The 24317-nt window shown below is 49.7% G+C and overlaps 1 protein-coding gene across 2 annotated transcripts; it reads left to right on the top strand.

Moving 5' to 3' along the window:
- Positions 1-2008: 2008 nt before the first annotated feature.
- On the top strand, positions 2009-11291 carry LOC6523947 (delta-sarcoglycan). 2 transcript variants are annotated; one of them, XM_002099783.4, is made up of 6 exons: positions 2009-2446; positions 5612-6208; positions 6279-6399; positions 7811-8072; positions 9310-9433; positions 9551-11291. In XM_002099783.4, the coding sequence occupies exons 2-6, from the start codon at positions 5687-5689 to the stop codon at positions 9737-9739; spliced, it is 1218 nt and encodes a 405-aa protein (XP_002099819.1). In that variant the 5' UTR covers positions 2009-2446; positions 5612-5686; the 3' UTR covers positions 9740-11291. The 2 variants fall into 2 exon arrangements, with proteins under 2 accessions (XP_002099819.1, XP_039229649.1); XM_039373715.2 differs by having other exon boundaries at positions 2010-2440.
- Positions 11292-24317: the final 13026 nt, after the last annotated feature.

Raw genomic sequence — 24317 nt, 5'->3', positions numbered from 1 at the left:
TGACATGAAGGCTCGTTGTGGCCAGCAGGGCCGCGATAGTTCGGCTAACTGGCCAATCAGTTGGCCAGATTGCTCATTACGTCTTTTGGAATTAAATACGTGAGCTATGTATGTATGTGCAATGGGCAATGTGTTATGTGTAATGCGGTCCTAATTGCTTTTGGGAGTGTGGTTTGGTGCCTGCATTCAAATGACAACTTTTCAGTTCAGCCCAAGATCTCGCCGAACCACTTTCATACTTATGAAAAGCTGGGCAGGCTCATTATTTTCGCAGCACAAGCTGGGACAAAATGCTGCTGCTGACAAATTCAAGAGGCAAATCCAGTTGAAAACAAGTTAAGATATTATAAATGCATAAAGGGACAGCAGGATGGGGCATTCCCCAGCCCGTGTCCTCGTTCCGGAGCACAATTAACATGTGCGGCAACCTATCTGAATACATATGGGCCTCCTGCCTGCTGCTTGGGTGGTGGGTGGTGGGTGGTGGTGGTGCGACTTAAATTTTAACCAGGACCTCCTTGTGGGCGAAGCAACTACAAAGGACCTTCAGCACACACACACCCCACGTTCTAAGCTGAGCAGCTGCAAAAAGTGGCCGCAGCCTTTATCACACACACACAGGGGCGTAGGGGCGTGGCAGGCGGTTTTTGTTCAGTTTTCTACACAGCTAAAAACAAAACAGCTTTGCACTATCGAAAATTGCACTAATTTCGAAATCAAAAGAAAGAGTTCCATTAAAATTAGAGTAAAGCCTAAAACTGGCAAGGAAATGAGGCATTTTTTTATTGGTACAATGATGGCTTCTAGATCCTCCTGCCGGCAGATCTTCCGGGAACAATTGCCAGCTAAATGCCCAGACCCATTCCCACTCAGTTGCCTGCCTTTTGCTGCTCCGCCTCAACAGGGCAGCAGCTGCTGGCAAGGACAATTAGAAGGACCTGGACCCAGGAAACAGGACCCAGAACACAGCACCCAATATATATGTATATGCTTGTGATGGCTAAAAACAAAGGAGGACGCAAGTATGTGGCTGGCAGGCGGCAGTTACTGTCGCCGCCCCTGCCAACGTGGCCCCAATAAAGGCGCAAAAATTATGAACTTTGGCCAAAGATGAACCCGCTTTTAATTTATAAATACGCACGGCTGCGGGGCAAGGGGCAGGGGATTGAAAGCCGGGGGTTAAAGCGGATGAACGGGCTCCAGATTGCGGATGGGGCTGGCCAACTTCGGAGCGGCGAAATCCCCACGCACACACTTAAAACAAAATGGGGCATGGCACGCAGAGTCAGTTGAATGTGAGTCCACATTTATGTCATTACATATGTAGCATATACATAGGGAAACAAGTATCTATATATATATATATTTCAAATTTTAATTTAGCTATCAATGCTCGCAGATGCTTCTAGTTCCAGAAGCAAATGTATCTGCTTGCGAGTGCAGGAAGCCAACGGCTCATTACTGAGTCGCACACTTAGCACTGAATAATTAACGCGTAGTGCCAGAACTCTAATCAAGTGGTCCGCACCCTGGCGAAGTGTTCTGTTCTGTTCCGTTCCGTTAAGTTGGAGCAGCTCACATGCTCCGCTCTCCCCCAGCACCATACTGGAGTCGCCTCCAGGCGTGGCAGCAACACGTGGCAACTGCTCCTTGCTGCTGACCACGTGTTGCTGCTGCCCGGCTAAAAACGTAAACAAACCGGCTGCTCCGAAGTCTACGGCTCCGGCTCCGGCTACGGCTCCGTCTCCGGCTCGTTAGCCACTCGAGTGACTCCGAGCGAGGACGACGCGGCGGCGGCGACTGGGGGCCACTGGCGTCGGCCGTCCCCAGCCAACCGATGTTTGAGTGAAACGCAGTCGTTCGGCGAAAGCTTTCCGAGCGCCGCAACGAATCTCAATCCGAACTGGCACCCGCACCCGAACCCGAATCCGCAGCCTAGTCCGAGTACGCATCCGAATCGGAATCCGCAATCAGCTTCAGCTGCGAACGTAAAGTGAAGTGGCTGGCATTCCGGCTGCCTTCAGTGGCCTCAGTTGTTGTGCCGCCGTGAAGGAGGACGGTAGCCGTGCGCGCATACGGAGCACATTGGTGCCGCTGGCATTTAGTTAGATCCAAGTGATAGTTTTCCCCAGATCTGCCCGACTTCCCAGACTCACCCGTTTACTCAAATTCAATAGTTTCGAAAAATCGCTTTCGAGTGCTCTTTTTTTTTGTCTGTGCTTTCTGCTTCTCTCGCCGCCTGCTGAGAGATCTGAGCGATCTGAGTGCTGCGTCCATGGCTGGCGTTTGGAATTGTGAAGGTCAGCGCGTCGTCGCGATCGGAATCGGAATTGGAATCGCATTCGGACTCCCATTTCAGTGTGTGTCGTAATCCGGCCAAGAGATCGTGTTTGGCAGCCGTTAAGAAAAAGATACGAAATCTGTTTGCCCAAGACTTGGTGTAAGTGTACGTACATACATGGCACTGATCACAGCAGCCTGCTGTTTAGCTTTTTAAGTCACTCACTATTCGCACTAGTAGCCTTAATTTGCGCCAAGATGATCAAGTGGCTTGGCTCTAATGCAGCTGGTCTTCTGTTTATTTGAGATAGTCGAAAAAGTTAGTTTGGAAGGACCCACATGGGTGTGGAAAAGTTAAGGTTTACGGCTCCGTTGGCCCCACGCCACTTACGCACGATTGGAATAAAAATGTCCTGCAGGCGGCAACAAGGACATAACAATATACATGCGACTACAACAATGGCACAAGTGTTGCCGCTGCCAAAACGTACGAGCGCCATTAAGTGTGGCAACTACATACAACATACAACATGCTACATACATACTACATACTACAAGCACCTTTCGTACAAGACACCACTACACGAACTGGCTGCAAAATATGAAACTGTTGTGCGGAGCAAAGAGCCGGAGTCGTAGTCGTAGTCGCAGTCGCAGTCGGAATACGGAGTATTATGTCCAAAACCACGACGCCGACTGGGACTACGGATATTAGGGTGCTGGTCCCTTGTCAGAAACGTGCCGTGGCACAGGCTGCTCAACCCCACTAGTTGATAGTTGCTGGCTGGTGGCGCAACCCTTTCCTGCCCCCAGCCAGCCAGCTAGCCACATAGCCACATATGCATAAGGGTTCCCGGTCATGTCTGCGTCCGTGTCTGGGTCCAGTTCTTTCCCTTCCCTTCCCGTTCCATGCCGTCCTTTGTCGTTGATAACTTAATAGCTGGACAATGCAATATTTTCCATTTACGAGTTCATTTCTATAAACGGCCCAAAACCAAGTGCTGCTGCCCGGCACCTGACTCCATTCTGGGCAGCCAATCGTTCTAATTTACCCACTGCCAAGGACTTTTGAGTTTGCAGTCCGTCAATATCGGCCATGATCTCTATGACATATGGTTCAGTTCAAGTCCCAGTTTGCCGCACCCATGGACATTCTGTTTCTGTTCCTATTCGCACGGCGGGGGCGGTAATTTCCCATGAATATCACAATGTAAACGGCATCCGCATGGATGTGACATAAGTCGCAGTAAAAACGTGTGGCAGCAGCACAACTTGCAGCAGGAGTAACAAAATTAAGAGAGCACCAACTGCTGGGGCAACTTTACTAAACCTAAAACGGCACGGCGGCACGTGATGCCCAGCTCCCAGCTTCCAGCTCACAGTGGAGTCCCAATCCCCAGTCTGCATCCGAACCCGAATCCGATTTCATTTGCATGCCTGTCTGCAGATACTAAATCACCTTCAGCTTCCCTGAACTCCCTTGAATTCTCGGAGCACGATCCGTGGCCCTCATCCGGCCTGGAATCTGGCCGGGTTTTCAGATTACTGTAGCATGTGGCAGGGCTGCAAGTGGCTGCTGGGCTGCAAGCTGCAACATACATTGCCACCAAAGTGACGCCCAATTTCTTGCGCAATTTTCGGCAATTATAATGAGAAAGGCGTTGCAAAGCCCACAAAACCTTTGAGAAACATATCCCAATTTTTCTGCGTGCACACTGGCTACCCAGATTAGGTACTATACTGCACTAGAAGCATTTCAAAATAAATAACACAATTGCCAACTATGGAAGTTGGCCTGTTAATTGCTCGGCAGATGGGACTGTGCCACTTGGAGCAGCGAAAACATTTAATTCATCTGTGGCTGCGTTAGCCCCTTCGTTTTTGTGCTCATCTAGTGGAACTTCCCCCTAGTAGTTATTTCGCCCTTTCGTCTCTTTTTGTGGATACTACACACCTTGCCACCGATATTGGCAGTCCACCACCAATGTGCGGATCACAAATCCTTGACTTGAAAGCCCTCCGTCGTTCTGTTGCCTGTTCCTCGCCACTCAAAATGCACTAAAAGGGGCCGTAAACCATCGAAGTAATTACTGCCGACCCGGACTGTATAAACACAGTGATGAGCGTAAACAAAATCGGTCCATGGTCACGGAGCAAGGAGCACGGCAAGAGGTCGGAGTTCCACGAGATGAGGTGACCATAAGAGAATAGGTCGTAAAAACATTTACGGCCGATCGGTCGGTCAGTAGACATGTGCAAATACTATTTCCAATTTCATTTCGTATCTCGAGCAGCATTCGTATCGCGGCAAAGTGCTGAAGCAACGCCACCACGAAATGAGTAGGGATAAAAATAAAAATAAGTTGGCGAAACAGAGATTATCTATATATTTATTTATACATTTCATCTTTATTGAGCGCGCACAGAATGTATTTCATAACTCACGCCGATTGCCTCCTAAGATGCCGAAGCTGATAATTATAGACAGCCAAGTATAGATCTATAGATCTGTAGATCTGTAGATCTGTAGATCAGAACTCAACTCAAATGAACTGAACTGAACTCAATTGAATTGAATTGAAGTGAGCTGTCTGGAAATGATGCGTGCCACACCTTTGGACCTTTAAAGCGCCAAAGGCAACGCGAAACAGCAGCCGCATTCAACTAATTACCTTTGACATCAGATTGGCTGGAAAATAATTTACTTGCTGTTCTAGAATTGCTTATTTATTTATTCACGAGCCTCACGAGCAAAAAGTCTATAATTTATTCATTTATGACTTTTTATTTTATTTATTATGATTTCTTTTGACAGAATGGTTTAATAAATACTCCCCCACCGCCCCCCAAACCCGCCGCCATTTCCGCAGCTCATGCATGTAAATGCAGCCAGAATATATATTCGCACTCACAGTTCGCACTCTGCAGGCCGCTTTTCCGAGTTCGCAACTTGCAACTTGCAACTCACAGTTCGCAGTTCGCAAATGCAGTTGCAGTTGCTGCAGGCATGCATAATTGAAAAGTTGCACGTGTGAAGTCGCCAACAGCTGACGCCGCCAAAGTCATCAACTGGCGCACTTGCAGGTGCCCTTCCAGTTGCATATGCAGCTCCCACACCGAGTGCTAACTGCATCAGCCAGCTGCATACTTAAGTGCCGCCAGTTTCGCAGATTTATGCACTCGCTGCTAGCTTCCAGTTGCAGACGCAGACTTCTGTGCGATTGCCACTGCTGCCGCAGTGCCACAAAGGTGTCCGAAGGCATGCAGTCAGAGTGTCCACTGTGTTACTGTACCACGCACCTTGCTCATTGTTTGCTTGCACTCCTTTCAGGATACGGGATATCTACGCAACCGGTCAGTCATGCACTGCCCATGCCTCCACTAGCTGCAGTGCAGCAGCGCCGGAATGTTGGCCGCTGGCGCCAGTGAGACCACTGACTTTGGGCCACACTCGCGACAGCAATCGGCGGGCACGTCCACGTCCAAGCGAACCCACAAAGCCAGCAGCCACCGTCCTGGTCCAGGTCCTGCTCCTTGTCCTGGTCCTGGTCCTGGCCCAATGACCACTGGTGGCAACAGCGCAGCCAGCGGTAACGGAAACAGCAGCAGTGGCGCTCTAAGCGCCCTTCCCTCGACGAAGGCAGGCGTTATGTCCGCCACCACGGTGACAGCGACGACGGGGAAGGCGACGGTCAGTCATGGACATGGTCATGGGCATGGTCATGGTCACGGCCACACGAGAGGCGGCCGAAGTGCGGCAGCTGGACGCTCCAACGTGGACGGATTCGTTGGCGGCATCGAGACGTATTTGGGCCTCATCGGTTGGCGGAAAAAGTGCCTGTATACGCTGCTGCTGCTTCTGATGCTGCTCATCATCACTAACCTGGTGCTCACCCTCTGGATACTCAAGGTGATGGAGTTCTCAACGGTAATTGCCACCACTCAGCCACTGGCCACTGGTCACAAACACTCTATACTCTCCGCTTATCGCTTTTCAGGAGGGCATGGGGCAGCTGAAAATCGTACCCGGTGGCATACAGCTGTCCGGACAAGCGATAATTATGGACATGCTGCGCGCATCCACAATACGTTCGCGGCACGGCCAACCCATCTCCATAGGTGAGTGAGTGAGTGCGAGGCGCCTCCGGCATTATCGAGCGATTAGGTGCCACCAAATCAGGTGGCGTCGCAGTCGCAGTTGCGTCGCGGACAAATGACAAACCCCGCTTCGGATTCCTATTCCTATTAATATTCATTTCATAAATTTGCACCCTTCACACAATTCGCACCCCACTCGTCTGGTTGGATCGTGGTCACACCTTGATGTGCCATCCGCCTAGGATTCAGGGCTCAGGGGCACCAGTGGAACGGCCACTGACGAACTTCCTCCCCAAATGTCAAAGTCATGGGGGCCATCGCCTGCTCTGCTGCCTCCGATGACTGGCATGGATGGTCGGATGGTCGAGTGGCTGGCTGGCTGGATGGCTGAATGACTGAATGGCATCAGCGAGTGCATGTTTAATGAACTGCGCTGCCGGCCGCTATTATGCAGCCTCCGAGGAGCATTGGCAGGCCCATTTGTTTTGCCGTGCTTGAGGGCAAGTGCACCTGGCTCAAACATTCATGGCACAGGTGGACAGGAGGTGGGCTGGTTAGGTGTGGACATGAACGGGGGCAGGAGCATGGAAGGGGATGGTCGAGGACAAATGTGTGCCGGTGCCAGTGAAGACATAAATCAACAGATATCAAGCGTGCTCAGCACGAAGGCACGAGCTGAATCAGGAGCAGGAGCAGAAGAGGGAGCGGGAGCCAGAAATCAGGAGCGCTAAGCGTTGGTAAATGAGATCGGGGCTGTTGCTCCGCCTGCTCCACTTGCACCTATTGCTCCCATTGCTCCCATTGCTCCACTTGCTCCGCAGCTTGAGCAGCAGCCAAGATGTACAATTACAGATAAGCCATATGAAGGCACGGGCACAGAAGACTGATGCCATTTCCCAGGGACCTTCGTCCTTCGTCCATGTGTCGACAGCAAAATGTTACCAAAAAGCAGCAGCAGCAGCAGAGCATTTCCCGCAGCGATAAGCGACAACCGCAGATACGTGCGCGGAAGTGGGCGGTGGGTGGTCCAGATGGACGGATACGGATACGAATACGAATCCCGACTAGGAGTGAGGAATGGGCGACGGGTGACGGGTCACGGCGGAACACAGCCACCTGGTGGGGCTGTCAGCGAGGGCTGATAGCTGATAGTTGATAGCCAAGAGCGATGGCCATGCTCGACCCAGCTAAGACAATGGAGGAGAGCGGGGGATGATGGTAGCGGTGCCTGAGTTTTGATTTCCGTTTCCGGCGACTTGCAACGTGCTATCTTAACCAGATGAGCGCGGCTGCCCACCTCCAACGCCTTTGTGGCTGTGTGCGTGTGTGTTCACTCATTTATATTGCAATTACTGCCTTAATTACCCGCATTTGTCATACAAAACACTCGAAATTCCATATATCTACATCTATTTCTTACCCCCTTTGACAGAGTCATCACGTAACTTTTCAATCAATACACGTGATCCGAATGGCATGATTGAGAATCATTTATTCCTGGGACACGACAAGTTCGAGTGCCTGTCGTCGGGATTCCGCATAAACGACACCAACGGACGCAGCCTGTTCTCCGTGAACCGCGATGAAGTCACCATCGGAGCACATGCCCTGCGGATCGACGGCGAAGGTGGCGCCGTCTTCCGGGAGTCCGTGCAGACGCCCCACGTGCGCGCCGAGCCCGGCCGGGAGCTGAGGTAAGTGCTGAAGATGGAGATGGAGTTGAATGTGGTGGTGGATGTGGAGGTGGATGTGGATATGGAGCCACACGTCCGCACCCGGGAGACTCCGCTGATGGAAGGTGCAAGGAAGAACGATCTGCCAGCGGAGCGCCAAAGCCATGGCCAATTAAAGTAAATGAAATCGAAAGCCAATCTACTGCAGTCCGGTGTTGAAATTCAATGACTGTAATAAATTTTGCAGGCATTCGTTGCGTTGCCAAACGGCAGCAAACGGGCAGGCATCCACGGCACGCCATGTTGTGGCATATTAGTCGTTCTTGAATGGAGTTCGGTTGGGGAAATCTGAGAAATAAAAAATTAAAAGCAAACACTCGGCTGCACTCGTGCTACTGCTCCTGTTCGTCCTCGTGTGCCGTGGGTCTCTGTCAACGTCACCTTTGCGGTAACGAAAACAACGCCAGGCCCACTCCCACCTGGTTGCCCCTGATGTCCTGGTGTCCGGGTGTCCTGGCTGCACTGCAGGCGCACCTACACTGCATCGGATGCCACCTGTACTCGTATAGGTGTCGGTATTCAGCTCACTGAGCTCACGCGGGGAGCGAAAATATTTATACACATTTGTCAGAATGTACACAAACGGTGGCAGTGAATTAAAAAGCGCTACAGGGGCCAGACCCTTTTTTTCCTGTATGGCTAACGCCAGAATCGGACTGCGATTGGGATTGGCACTGGGTGGCACTGGATGGCACTGGATGGCAGTGGGGATTGGAACTAAGAGGAGAGGGTAGTCCACTGCATTATGCCCATCCATCAGGCCATCTGTCCGCGTGGACGACTATGTGTGCATATGGACCATTAACAGGATCGGCGGCTTGTAATAACATTTTCATTGACAAATTTGGTGATAGCTGCCTGTTGGTTCATGAAAATTACAAATTGTCTGGCGCCAGATACACACACACACAGACAAACACATTTCAGTTGACGAGCCGTCAGCGATGTCGGCGCAAAGTCATACCAGCATCAGCCATTCAAATTGAAATTGCAATGTTTTCAAGGCACTGCGCCACAATTGAGCGACTTTCCGTTTCATTAAGCCCCAGGGGGGGGGAAGGGGTCCTGGACACAGGACACAGGACACAGGAGTTCCAAATCCCGAATCCGGCACTCTGGATTCTGCAACCTGCATTCAGCACTCTGCAATCACTAACCGAGGTGCCGCCACAACGCTTTCCTCCTGATTTAATTACAGACTCGAATCGCCAACACGCCAATTGGAGATGACGGCGGCCAAGGACATCAATTTGCAGTCACGCGCAGGAGGCATAGAAGTCGTGGCCCTGGAAGACGTCAAGTTCCGAGCCCTCGATGGGAGCGTAAGTATGATTGAGAGCTAGCTGCGTAAACTGAAAGCCAAATGGCTTTGTGGTGGTGCTGAGTGGGCAGCAGTAGTAGCGTAATCACTTGTCCTCCGTGTGCTCCTCTCGTTGCAGCTGCGCCTGGAGTCCTCCAAGATACTCATGCCCAACCTGCGGACGGCACAGCCGCCCATTCTGGGCACTGCCCAAAGCAGGGATCACATGCATCGCGTCTTCCAGCTCTGCGCCTGCTCCAATGGAAAGCTCTTCCTGGCGGCACCCCACTCCATATGTGCCGGCGATGATTCCACTGTCTGCAGATGATTGCACGACTCGGCGCGCTGGCAGTCCACACCCACATCCGCATCCGCATCGTCCACATCCAATAGATCCCGGTTAAGGTCCAGCTCCGAAACGGACACGGATGCGGATACGGACACTGATTAGGGAGCTGGGTCTCCGGAGTTTTGACAGACCGGTATGCAAGTATGCAAGTATGCAAGTATGCGATTCATGGCGGAACGCGGAGCAGATCACAGCCATAGCCACACCCATACGCACACGTTCATGTTGACTTACTCATATGCTAACTGGAAGATAGGATGGTGTATACCCAACTAGTGCAAATCACGTACACCCATACACACATACATACGAGTATATGATTACCCCACACACTGTCGAGGGAATTGTACCCAAACTCGAAGGACAAAATCAAGAGCTTCTTAGACACTTGGATGTTGTGTACCAGTATAACCGCAATTCGGCAATTCGGCTATACATATAGGCATAGTACCATTAGACCTATAAAATATCACCAGTAATGGAGTAATTAAATAGACAGATATGATGTCATAGTCAAGCGTAGGATGCCGTCACAGTCGAATCCCACATCAGTATTGGCGTTAAGTCTAAACCCCTCAGATTGAATCAGATTGAATGAAACTCGGTTAAAGTTTAGTTTTAGCAGAAATCACACCACACACACACACAGCTCGCCTTAAAAACAAAGAATGTATTTCTACTAGTTTTCGATTATGAATATACGCTAATGTTTACCATGAACTCAAACGATTATTCTTTATAAGTAACTGAGTATCATCTGATCCGTTTCCACAAAGCAGTCCAGAGATATTGTACATAAGACTGTCGAACTCAAAGAACTGCAAAACTGCAGCATAGCAGCATCCATCACGAATACAGATACAAATACAAACTGAATAGGACCTACTCATAACCGTATTCATGTAGATATTCTCGCGGACACTAATGAAATTTAGAAAATGTTTATACGATAACTACATACTACGATCAGAATATCCAAAACCCGAAGCAAACACAATACGAAGACAATGAATAAATATCATCCAATAAGTCGCAAGAGCTATTTATACCTATACCTAAATATACCTATACCTAGATACAGATACAGATATTAACTGAGATTCGAGTATGAGTATGAGTATCAATATGAATACAGAAATAAATATGGGTAACTGAGTTTCGATATGGCTATGGATATAAATATGAATATAAATATGAATATAAATATGATAAATATGATTATAAATATGAATATAAATAGAGTTGAATATGAAATTGCCGTTGAATTTGTCAAGTGCGGGAGCACTGATATATAGATATATATAAATAAATGAATGTATATGTATATGTATCAGTATGTATGTACACCCAATGCAAATGCTTTTAAATGGACATTAAGTATAATTTGTTGTTGGTTTTTTTTTTAGCACGATTAGGAAACATAAAAACGTAATATAGGGAAAATACAGAATCATATATCTACATACTACATATATTGTAATACAGCAAATACAGCATACTTACAACAAATACATGCGTCAAGAACAACAAACTAATCGGCCAAACCAATTGATAACTCCCAAGATATAGGAAGTCGGGCGGGAATAGCAACAACAGGAGCAACAACAGCAAAAACTTCTTTGCCTGCAATTGGTTGGACATACGGATTTTTAATTCGACGGCTAGGATTGTGCGCACTTTTTCCAGCAAAGCGCTCAAACGAGAACTCAAGCCGAGTGCTCGTTGGTTGACGCCTTCCAGCGCCATTTGGATGCCGCCGTGGAGCAGTGGAGCCACGGAGTCGTGGAGCCGTGGAGCAGAGTGATTCCCAGTGCTTTGTGGGTGCGTCTAAGCGAAAGTCTCCGTCGCTGACGATGACGATGACATGGCCTCCAAACATACACCATACATAGGCTCTGAACAGCTCAGCAGCTGCAAATGATGTGGTCGTGGTCGCAGTCGTGGTCTTGGCTTCGTCCTTAGCCTCGTCGGCGTTGTGGGAGTTGCCGACGATGACGATGACTACGATGGCTACGTTGGCTACGACGGCACACGACGAATCCTCGGGCGCCTAAATTGAGTTACTCTCCGAGTCAAGGACTTTGCTTTGAGCCGAAATCGAGCTTGGCCAACACACACACACACGCACAGAACCAGGAGCTTTGCCAGCAGTTTGGCTGTCAGTTCGATTTGAAAGCTCCAGGACTGAATCCCTGTCCGAATCCCTTGTGAGCGGCCTAGTCTAGCCCTTGCACTGGCCTAGTCCTAGCATGTGGATGCCAGTTGCGGATCCCCAATTCCCTGTTCCATGTTTCACGCTACATAGCAGCTGCTCATCCTCACCCAACCAACCAGGAAAGCAGTAGAGGAGCACACTCGGCGTTATATTTAGTAGTCTATTAATATTCAAACAGGCTCTTTTCTACTTTTCCCTACTCATTGACGCGCTCGTCTGCCGCTGCCGCTCTTTTTGTCAACCATACGCCCCGTTGTACGACCCTCGCACGTGGCCATGTAATCACATAAAATTTTCTAATTACCGCACTAACAAGCACAGCACACACGAGCCTTCCAAACTGACAGCTCTGCTAGGAAGTAACTTTCGCGAGTCTTCCATTTTGGCAACCCTTGCCACACTGCCACTTGCCATTTACCACTCCGCCAGCTTACCAGTTTGCCAGTTTGCCAGTTTACCAGTTTGCCACATTGCCACTTGTGCGTTTTTAGCCCTGAGCACATGCATAGTTTAAATTTCAATGCATAACTCAGACGCTGTCTTAAGCCGTCCTAAAATTTAAATGAAAACACCTTGCGGCGCCATATGTGAGCGGCCATAAATTCAGCAGGCCACCGCCGACTAGACCCATCCGTTCCTGGAGGGGATCCGCATGGGCATGAACATGGAGCTGGGCTGCGACCCCCTCCTCCTCCTCCACCCCAAAGGACAGGTGTTTTTGGGGGGGTGGACGCAACAGTTAGTTAGTTAACGATAGCTAAAATGGGTGTAAACCTGCGCCAAGCTGACAAATTAAGTATGCATGAAAGTGTAGTGTGTTCGTCCTCGCAAACACACACACACTCCAGCACAAAACACACACTCACACCCACACAGGCACACACATTCAAGTGCTGAGGGGGTGAAAGGCATTTCTTTCACGTTGCAGTTAATAGGATTTGGCTGGAGAGTGGAATGAAATTAATTGTTTCATTTGTTTATAAAACGTTCAAGTCACTGCTCGTGCACCACTGTTGACAGCGAGGTGTGCGGGTGTGCAAGTCTCCACGGCTGTGTGTGTGTGTCTTGGTGTGCGGTGTGTGCGTGTTCTGATGTTCCGATGTTCGGGTGTTCGGGCGTAGGGATCTTTAGGTGCATACCTTAACTGACGTTTAAGTGGGCAATTAGGCAAAGCTGTGTAATGTTTTCATCGTTAAGGACGTACGTTGCACAGCCAGTTCCATGCCACCTTGAACGTGCCCCGCCCATCCGCAGCAAGGTCGGATTTGCTTTTTTGCCACCTTTCACTCAGCTCACTCATCCAGTCAGTCAGTTGGACACTGCTGACTCAGCCAGGAGCAGGACAATCCGGTCAATGCGACAGATTGAGCTGGGCTAGCCACATCGCAGGGATGGCGACCCATCTCGAACTCCGACCAAGGAGCACAGCACTCCTCGGCAGAGCAGCTGGAAAAAGTCATATTTCCCCGGAGCCTCAGTGGCCTCAGCCATTTATTAACTTATTAAATTACACACATCCCCGCACAGGTTGCCAAGTCTCAAGGTGGCTGGATGGCGACGGGGAGTTGGGGAGTCGGGGATTGCAAACTGCAGCTGGGCGGATGGTTAATTTATTTGCATGCAAACAGACGAACTTGCTGGCAACTTGCAACGACCATCGAATGAGTACTCGCCTGCATCCTCGGGATTCCCTGCCCCAGAACCCAAGGAACCCCTGACACCACTGGATCTCCTGCGGCTGTGGCCCACCTGCCTTATGGAGCTGGGAATTTAAGAATGCCACGAAGTAGTTGTTGTCGACTTTGACTTCGACTTCGACTTCGACTTGGGCTTGGGATTCGGCATTTGTGTCTTATCTGCGGCATCTCTCAGTGCCAGGAACGACGTCGGTCCAAGCAACTAAACGAATTTATGTCGTAATGAATGTCAGTTGCCACATATCTGCGTGTCTATCTGCGCTTTATGCACAGTTCAGCACTTCTCCTTCGCTCCGGCTGCCAGCCCTTCCAGCACACGAATATCCTGCCATCCTGCCATCCTTATTGCATTGTGGCATTACCGTTTAGGGAAATTTAATAGTTATTCAAAGCCCCTCGCCAAAGGAGCAGTGTGCCAAATGTTGCGCAGTCCGCTTATCGGCGAGAGTTTTGGAAAATGATTAGTGGCCGCCCCGCTTGCCACGCCCCCTTTGACTCCTGCAGAATCGAAAAAAAAGAAAAAAGCTACAAAGGCATCCAGCTGAGCGAGTTGAGTACTAAACTGCTCCCAACACCCAGAACCAAATCCAAACTAGGTAAATTACGAGCTGTTCACTTTGTGCTCAAGAGTTTCCCTGTGGGTTAACTCATTTACAATATTCTCATGCCCTTCCCCTGCGACGGCTACATTCGCTACGTTACAGCACTTGTATAACTTGTTTAAGCAAATCGGGTGTTTTGCCACCCGGGTGTTTGTGGTTGCGTTTTGATGTTTCTAATGTCTTAACAAAAAACCATCTTGTATATAATTAAATAATATTTACACTTAATTAACACTATTATATTTCTATTGTTCTAGCTGGCATTCAAAGTGTAATTATAAAATTATAAGTAAGATAGCTGAAAGTATTAGGTTACATAAAAAGGAAATAATGAATAATACTAAATACTAAATAATACTAAGTAATAAATACTAAATAATACTAAGTAATAAATTCTAAATAATACTAAATACTAAATAATACTAAATACTTAATACTAAATAATACAAAATAATACCAAAATATAGGTGCCCTTCTCTGCGCTTCTCAAAAGTTCTACATAAGCAAACAACTTTTTCGATGTTTTTTAAAAAAATACTAATTGTGAGTGAGTGGTGCAGTGATTTTATGTTGGAGCAGAGGATATCAATAATGTGATTTCGACCAACTGGAGGAAGGGCCAGAGCTACCTATTTTCCAGGAGCTACAACCAGCTGTCAGCTCTGACGTGGAAAGAGCTTGAAGAAATGGGTGAGTAGCTGTTTGCAGACACCCGAATATTTTGAGCGGTGTGAGTGTTTGTAAGTACCCGCGGTGACCCGCGCAGTGTGAGTGGCACCCGACACTCAAATTTGTTGAGTGTGATTAGGGTCGCAAAAAATGCCACTTTTTCAGTTCTCTGGCTCCAATACACGTAGAATATAGTATAGCGTATCCCGGGTGCGCATTGCCGTTGTCCTTTCTTTTTGGATCCTGTCTCTTTTCGCCGCTCGACGGCTTTTTTACGAGCTGTTGCCGGTGCTGCCCGCTATGCGCGGGTGCGTGTTAACAGGCAATTAAATCCGAATTACAATTTGCACCCCCCTCAAGGTACTCCCATGTGTGTGTGTGTGGGAGTGTGTGTCGGGTTGTAATCGCGAGTTCCCTTCCGTTCAGGAGTTAAGCGGCAGGTGTGCCAAGCGCCACGCTGCTCGGTGCGATCCGGACACCAGTGCCACTTTCAGGCCACCACCACCACCACCACCCTCATCTCATGCTGATTCCCATTCCCAATCCCAATCCCAGTCGCAATGGAAAGGCAAGCTTGATAAGGCCGGCAAAGTTCAAGAAGCCAGTTGGCAGTTAGCAGTTGGCAGTTGGCTGGACTTGCTGCACTGTTTTGGGGGGCCAACTGGATACACGTGCCAATTAAAGATAAATTTTAATTGCCGCCACAGAATGGAGATTTATGGCTTAGGCATTAACCGAGCAAATCGGACTCGCTTATCGGCCGACTTTAATTGAATCGAACGAACACACACACACACTTTCATCTTACCATAATCGAATTTCCCAAATGGTCGAGAATCAGCATTTGTGTTAGCATTTTAGCAGGAGGCGGAGGCGTTAGACCGCAGAAAGTTGGCCCAATTGAATTTGGCTGGCTTGGAACGATGGCAACTTATTCAAACTTATTCAAACCAAATCAAATGTGACTGCATTTGAAGGGCAAACACGAAGCGAGGTGCTCGAAGTGCCCATACCATTCTTGGTCTGTCAACTTTTATATTCCTCTGCGGTGAACTTGAAAAAACAAGTACCTCGAATGGAAAGAAATGCACGATTCTCTCCAGTTTATTCATACATTTGTCAGTTACTTAGGAAAGCACTATGATTGCAAGGAAGCTCCTCTTTATATTAATCTGGAAAATAGTTTACCTCTATGCAATTGGGCACAGTGTAGCCCAGGAGCAGGAGCACAAATACGTGTTTAAAACACCCCGGCGGCGCGACTAAATGTGGGCTTACCATATCACCACCATATCATTACCACGCTCGCAAATGAAGCCATTTCGCCATTCAGCTCCAACTCCACTCAACTCCTCCCAACTCCACCCAACTTCTCCACCAAGGAGGCTGCGAGTGGGTGGTGCTCCACTGCGGTGTTGTGTGCAGACCCAACTTAATCCTTTTGTGAACAAACATACGCTCTTTAGCCTGCTGACCGAGCCGTTCTCTTCCTCGTCTTCGTCCTCGTCCTCGTCCTGGTGCTGAATCTGGTCCGGATTCCGAGGCAGCACTGGTCCTGGCTCCGCTTCTGTTTGTGACTCGCGCGGCAGAGGTGACGCAGGGAGTGAAGTGGCAAGGTGGCGGGTCGCAAAAAGTGTGGCAAGCGGAAATCAAATGAAAAACTCGTGCGTCGCCCCAAAAATGGCACACACAAATAGTATAAAACAAAATAAAATAAACTTTTCCGAACGCATTTCTATTGTCAGCGGCACAGTCTCATTCTTCGCCGTAGTTCTAGCCGTGGCTTTCGCTGGGCGGATGGAGGGGCGTTTGGGGGGCGTATGGCCTTCTCGCTGAATGGTGAAAACTTTGCTGGTGTGCGGGTGCCCTGCCCGGCTTTTGTTTGTTGTTCTCGGCTCCCAGAACCCAGTACCCAGAACCCAGCTCCCAGCTCCCAGCTCCCAGCTTGCAGTTACCAGTTGTCGGGCAAGAGCGTTTGTTTTCTTTTCCTTTCCCCTTTATTACGTATTTTATTTTTTAGCTGTGGCAGTGGCAGAACCAGAACCAAAACCGTTCACTTCATTTGCCTACACGGCCGGGCCAAGAAGCACTTTGCATGGCAGCCGGGGGGCTGTGGGGGTGTCGTTACTGCGGCTGTTCCTGGCACAGCCCAAAAGGATCAGGGAGGCGAAGGAGGAGGAGTAGCAGCAGCAGGAGGAGAAGGAGGAGCAGCACCACCACTGGCGAAAGGACAAACTTTTGTCGCTTGGTAATGATGGCATTTTGGCATTGCTGTTGTTATTGTTGTTTTAAAGTTTCGTGCACACAAGTTTAAACAAAGCAGCCGCCAGTCCCATAAACAGTCGACAGGCGTTGTGTTCATGGGTCAAGTCAAGCAACAGTCATCCAAGAGGAGGTCGTGGCACCGGCGGAAGGGTATCCTCGCCAGCAACAACAGCAGCAGGAACAGCAGCAGCTGCAATCGCATCAAGTATACGCCCCATTGCGGCGAGAAAGAAAGAAAGAAAGATTCGCATCGAGCAATAGAATGTAATGGCGCCCAATGAGGCCTGTGGCCTCTGACTGGCTAACTGGCGGAATGGCGGAGTGGCGGAGTGGCCACAGATTGTGTCGCTGCGCTTGGCGCTGTCTTGTGACACAGGGGCCCTGTTATCACTTAATTGAAAACATAAAACCGGTGGTCATTAGTGCAGGATGCCTTGCTAATCGGCTTTCGCCCCAGCACAATACATGGTACATGGAGCACAGTACATAACTTTTCCTTTGCCCCCCATGCGAATGGCGAATAATTTGCCACACAAACGTTCAAATTAACCGACGCCTCGGTCAGAAGTTCCTTGTTGCCGATCTTATCGATGCCACACGAGCTGCACGCTCCACTGAACTCCGCCGTGATTTTGGGCAACTTTGCGTCCACTGGCGCTGGAGCAGCGATAAGGGTCATAAGCAATGCTTATGGGGTTAGCTAGATAACACATAGTTGTGTCCACTGTTACGGCAAATTTTGCAGTTGCAAAACAGCATCGGTTCTAGCTCCTGCATCATCATACCCTTTCCATGGACTCCTCCGATGACAACTTGACTCATTTATGCTATGAAATGAGATGAGATGCGATGAGATGAGAGGCGATGGAGTGGAATGATGGGAGCATAATGACGTGACTGCCGGAGATCGCCGTCAAGTCTTAAAACGCGTTTAATTTGTTTCCCAAGAATTCGCACAAAGCGCGCCAACTTGCTTCGCCTCCTCCGCTCCTCTCGCCCCCTGACTGTCACAACTTGACGAAGGACGGACGGCACTCCGCGAACCCTTTCTCGCCAAACAATGCTCCTTGGTCCTCATCCTCATCCGTATCTTCATCCCCATCCTCATCCGCTTCTTTTTATGAACTCTTTGGCGTGGCCTGGGCGCGTTATCTCCGATTGCGAGTCAAGTTTTGCTGGCACGCTTAATTACCGACTGCGAGGAGAGGAGTGGAGTCTCAGTCTCCTGGCCATCCATCCATCCCTATTCGCATCCCTTGGATAACCGACAGTCGAAAAATATGCTGTGACGTAATTTGGCTTCAATTAAAATAGCTGAGGATTGCATGAGGATTTTTAATTAAAATTTACTTTGTAAATTATACGCTCCCAGTGCGTGCTCCCACATCCCATTCCCTCTTTACGGCTGACTGTTTATCGTTAACCGTTTGCCCAACTCCTGAGACCATCCTGTCCTGGCCATCATTTTAGGCTGAACAAAGGAGCAATCGAATCCTGGAGCGCCCCACCACCACCATATGCAATGAAACTCCTCGATTTATATATGCTATTTATGGATGTGCTCGGCAGTTTTTGGAGCCCGCAATGGAGTGGTCAGACTAGAAGCACTCCGTGGCTACCGGTGCTCCGTGGAGCTCGGCACCGGACTCCGAACCATAACAATTAATGGACTCTGTGAGGCACGAACACGGAATACGGAGTACGAAATACGGAGTAAGGAATACGGAATACGGAATACGGAGTTCGGAACACGGAAACACAGAAGCACAGCAGCCACACACATGCAGATGTTTCAAAGTTGTCCTATGCCGAGAATAAATTGCTTCTGCCATGGCATACGATACCATACCATACCATACCATACATACCATTATGGTCGAAGCTGTCGTCGATGCATTTGCCGTTTTGCTTTTGTTTCGAGCGCTGTCGACGCTTATTTGTCCAATGAATTTACTGGCCAAAATATCTGTTTATTTGCGCATGTTGAATGTAAATAAATAATTGCCGGTCGTTCGTTCGCCGATACAATTTATGCATATTTCAGTATAATAATTTTATTGCAAATTAAATCGTCGGCCAATTGCAGCAATTAATGGCTAACTAGTTGGCGTGGCTAACTTACGGCGACGGGTGAAGGGGTAGGTTTAAGGGGATGAAGGCCAAACACGCACTGCTCACTCCTGGAAATCCAGGAGATTCAGGAGATTCAGGAGATTCAGGAGATTCAGGGGAATCATGGGGATTCTTGGGGCATCTACTTGACTTTGCTAACCCAAGACCAACAGCTTGTTGTATCAATTGACAGCAAATAAAATTGTCAGTTGGCTGGCAAACATGAGGGCGAATAAACATGGGCCATGCGAGCACAGCATTTAAGTGTCCAATTTTTAGGAACCACAAACATGACAGCACGAGAAAGACAAACAGCACGAAACTGAAACAGAAACAGAAACAGGAACACAAACAGATACAGCTACAGATACAGAAACACACAAATGCCAATCGAAGCAATGGCCCCAACGTCCTGGCAATCTAAGCCGCAGAGCTCGCAAACACGCAAACACAACGGAAAGAACGAGCTTGACAGCACGCCGAAGGAATATAATAATGATGATGGGTGGAGGGCAGGAGACAGGAGTAGCCCCCACTACGACCATCCCATTCACCGATTCACGCAACCCAATCGAAACAGCGCCGAGCAGCCAAAGGTCGCCCATCGACAGACAGCCACTTACGTGGGTTAGATCACGCCGTGGAAGCACCCAACACCCGGCACCCGGCACCCGGCACCCAGTATCCGGAATCCGGACCACTGTGTGCGTATAGTGAAACGTATAAGCACATTATCTACGTGTTTACATCCCAATTTGATTTCCCGATGATTGCCCTTCGCCCTCCGCCTCTTTGTTTTGCCCTGAAAGATTTGTTGGCAATTTCTTTAGCGTCCACAGCTCAATACGCCGGAGTTTGAGGCCCACAGTTGGGTGCGGAGATGGCAAAGGAGCCGGAGAAGGAGACGGAGATGGATGCGAAGACCGGAGTCGGTGGTGTTGGGTCTAGCTGCTTTTCGATTTCCGTTAAACATCTCAGTGCTTCCTGCCCGCTGCCTGCTGCCTAGTCACTTGCAGCCAAGACTCAGGAGCAGGCATCTGCTTCCTTGCCACATCACTTCTTTCCACATTGTACCGCTGTTACTCAGTTACTCGTTTACTCAGTGCTCGCTGCCCCGTTCATCTTGCGACTTCCGAGGTAGCCCTAATAACTGCTGATTGTGTGATTTCCCCACCAGCCCCCAGCCGCCCGACGTGTTGCGTGTCCGCCCAGCCACTCCCCATGCCACCCCCATTCACTTGCCATAGATATGGCCACAAACCGCCAGTCGCCAGCCGACGGAACAGAATGGAGCAGGAGGAGGGGCCACCTCCCCTTTTGCTGGCTGTCAGCGTTTCTGTTGGCATTGACCCTCCGGAGACCTTTTCGTACACTCATAAATGTCTTTCAATCATAATGTTTCAATAAGTCAAAATCGATTACGAACTTCATATGAAATTTATTGCACTTTCGCAAATATGACATTGACGGGTTGGTTGTGTGTGTGGTGTGTGTGTGTGTGGTTGTGTGTGCTGTGTGTGTCAGCGTGTGTACATGTTTACGACTGCTGTGTGTGCTGAGTGTGTGCGCTGTGTGTTTTTGGCCACATAAGAACAGCCGGATGATGTGGATGGGTGGTCCGTGGCGGTGAGAGGTGGGCGTATGGCATTGGCATTGGCATGGCCATTGCCACAGACTTCGCAGGACTTCAATCGGACGCGCGTGTGTACCGCACTCGTGGTTTGTTTATCGCAAGGTGGGTCGCATGCACACGGCACATAGCACACGGCACACACAAAATTGAATTTGCCGAAGGGGCAAAGTGCTTAAATATTTAGTTAAATGATTGACAAGGATTGCTGCCTGGGACTGTATGGCCGTGGTCTGGCCACGTGGTGCACAGCCAAACACATACATACGTATGTGCATATCTATACACATTCATATACACACATTCATGTGGTGGCCGACTATTTGAATATTGACAAATTATTGACTGCTGAGCAGTCGGGCGAGTGAAAGGATTATCGCGAGATCCCCTTGGTTTGACGGCAGCCAAAGCCCCGCCGATTAACGCATTGCATTCCATTTGCTGCCCGCTGCTATCTCTGAATCTTGCCAGCGCACCAATCACCACCTCCTCCCCCCCCCCCCCCCCCCCACTGACCACATATCTTTTTATGACCTGACGCTGACCCATTGCGCTCGCTGGACCGGAAACCAGTCATCGCTGCCCAGTCATCGCAGTCGGGATGGGATGGGTTGGGGGTGGGGGGTTTATAAAGGTTGCTAAAGGACCTGCCACATGGACATGCCCCACGCATATGGGGCCAGGGTATGCCAGAGTTCGCTTGAGCAGCACTACTTCTTTGCATTTCCTTCACATTGGCTTTTGTGAGTGCACTTTACTTTCGCAATCGGATGCAGTGGAGCACCTGCCAGAAGCCAGGAGCCAGGAGCAAGGAGCAAGGACTAGTACTTAATCAAAATCATACGCGACGCTGCATCGCAGTAGACTGCAGTGGAGCAACAGCGGCAAACACAATAAGTCGTAAAGTGCGCCGCGCACTGACTGTTGCTGGCCAAAAAGCTGGCAGCAAGGACGATAATGGTTGGGGATCAGGAATGGCACTGGAACCTGGAGAGTGGGAGTGGGACACTCATTATTTTGAAATTTTTAGCGCGCATTTCAGCGCCTTCCGCTTCCGTCGCCAGTTATGTCACGAAGCGGGCCAGGACGAAGGATGGAGGATGAAGGATGGAGGAGGCAGCTCCATAAGAGAATTGAAAGAATACGCAGGGCGAGCAAAGGATACTGTGGAGCAGATGCTTCCACAGAAGCCAGTGGCACAGGAGTGAGCGGAAAAGCCCGCAAGCTGGTTTAAATAACAATTTCGCGATAGCGGCTGGCTGACGTGGTGGATGTGGGCGGAACTTGGCTTGGAGAAGGGAACGAGGTAGCCAGGCAGCTGGAGCCGCAGGTGTGCATCACCTGCTGTTTGGCTTAATGAATGCGACATTATGCTGCGACGGCAGGCGAGCAGCTGGGGAGCAGCCAAAGTCCTTGGCGCGGATTAGTCCTGCCATCCCTCCTGCTCCTCGGTTCCACATCCACCTCCACCGCCACCTTTTCATCTGGCCAACCACCTTGATTAGTATAATGCGCAATAATCGCTGAGCCAGCTCAGCTCAGCACGGCTTTCCGCGGCGAGCGGCAGTGAAAGCGAAAGTGAAAGGATTTTATTATTATTCCCTCGTTGCCTCGCTGCCTCACTGCCTCGTTGCCTCTTGCCACACTGCCTCGTTGGGGGGCGAAACTAGAGCTGCATAATTACATCCGGGCATGGAGACTCGGCGCTGTCAGCAACTCGTCAGCCGGCTGGCCGCTGGGTAGTTGGGTAGTTGGGCATTAAGGAGCCACAACAAATAGCGTCTGCTGAGGAATTAAAATGATAGCGTTTTATTAGCAGCACCACCCATCGCGATCTCCTCCAGGTGTCCGCACTTTTCGGAAACGGCACCTCGACTTTAATTAGAAGCTACGGGGCTTCACTAAGGTGGCTGCTCTTGATCGCATTCCAAGTCACTTATGACTCCAGACGGTCCTTGGCGCATAATCTGGCCAAAGTGCTTCACTTTCGGAATCATTTCGCTCTGGATCAGTGTCCTCGTCCTCGATGAGGGTATCCCGCGGACGGCTATCGCAGGCTCATGTGGGGCGAGTGCGTAGTCAAAATAATTGAAATGCCGAAAAATGGTCGCACGGTCTGGAGTCTGGTCGCTGGGGCAGGAGCAGGAGTATAATCAAAGCAGTGCGGCTGGTGTCCAACAAAGTGGCAGGGCCAGGGCAGCAATGATGGTAAAATGAGCAGGGCGTGCCTCTGGTGCATAAACAACAGCAACAACAGCAGCAGCGGAAAAGGGGCATGGAACGTCGTTAGGGTCATGACGCTGGATGCCACGTCTGCGGCAAACAATGCTGCTGCTTAGCCTCAACAAACAAACGCAAACACCGGCCATGAAAGTGGGTTTGGGTGTGTGTGTGTGGGGGTGTGTGTGTGTGGGGGGGTGTGTGTGTGGGTAGTACGCTTGCATGGCGACTGGCTTCCGTTTCCTGTTTCGTTGTGCTTTCAACTCAACTCGAATCCTGTTTGCCGTTTAATTAGAGACACACACAGACTCACACTTGCCCATAGACAGATGCACACACACACACACTCAGGCACACACAAACACATACACAGGGACAGGCGGTGCCAGGACTCACCTCCTTGCGTTACGTCACTGCACTGTGTGGGTGTGCAGGTAGGTGGGCGAGTGTGGATTGTGAGCGTATAACGATGTGGTAGGTAATCAGAAACTGCTTTTAATTATTCAAGGTTCCATTCTGATGAATGAAGACAACAACGATAACAGCGGCGACCAGCGCCAAACTGCGCAATAAAAGCCACAGTGAAACAGCAACAAATGGCAAAGAAACTGCCTGTTGTCCACGCTTTTCGCTCGGCATTAAGCAGCAGCAACAGAAACAACTCCAAAAACTCCAACTGAACTGACTGGTTGACTGACTGACTGACTGACTGAATGACGTTCCACGAAAGGAGATTAAACATCACTGTGTGTGTGTGCGAATGTGTGGGTGTGTGAGAGTGCGGATAGGTTCGCTGCTGTTTGATGTCGCTGCTGCTGTCCTCCGTGGCAGCACTTGCTCCAGGTCCAGTTCCACCTCCCAGCTCCACCTTCCGGTGAAACCGACTCGCCCACGCCATTTAAATGTGTGCATGAAAAAAGTGAAGCAACGATGGCAGCGGCAGCAAAGGACAACAGCAGGAGCACTGACCACAACAAACGCAAATAAGTAACATGAAAAATGTCCATCGACTGGGGGAGTGGCAGTGGCAGTGGGAGAGGGGGCGGGGGCGGGGTGGGTGGTTGCTGGGGTCGAGTGCTGACTGACGGGTGTCCAATGGCGGTTGGCCAACAATAAGACGCAACACAAATAATTTTAATGCACTGCA

This window comes from Drosophila yakuba, chromosome X (genome assembly GCF_016746365.2).
Source record: "Drosophila yakuba strain Tai18E2 chromosome X, Prin_Dyak_Tai18E2_2.1, whole genome shotgun sequence".
NCBI classification, from domain to species: Eukaryota; Metazoa; Arthropoda; class Insecta; order Diptera; family Drosophilidae; genus Drosophila; species Drosophila yakuba.
This window is presented reverse-complemented; position numbering and strand designations above follow the sequence as displayed.

What these genes read in the sequence shown, in the direction of transcription:
- LOC6523947 (XM_002099783.4), top strand. Translation starts at nt 5,687, where the DNA reads ATGTTGGCCGCTGGCGCCAGTGAGACCACTGACTTTGGGCCACACTCG. An exon ending in CGGCCAACCCATCTCCATAG is followed by an intron (nt 6,400 to 7,810) that starts GTGAGTGAGTGA and finishes CCCCTTTGACAG; the next exon opens with AGTCATCACGTAACTTTTCA. An exon ending in TCCGAGCCCTCGATGGGAGC is followed by an intron (nt 9,434 to 9,550) that starts GTAAGTATGATT and finishes CTCTCGTTGCAG; the next exon opens with CTGCGCCTGGAGTCCTCCAA.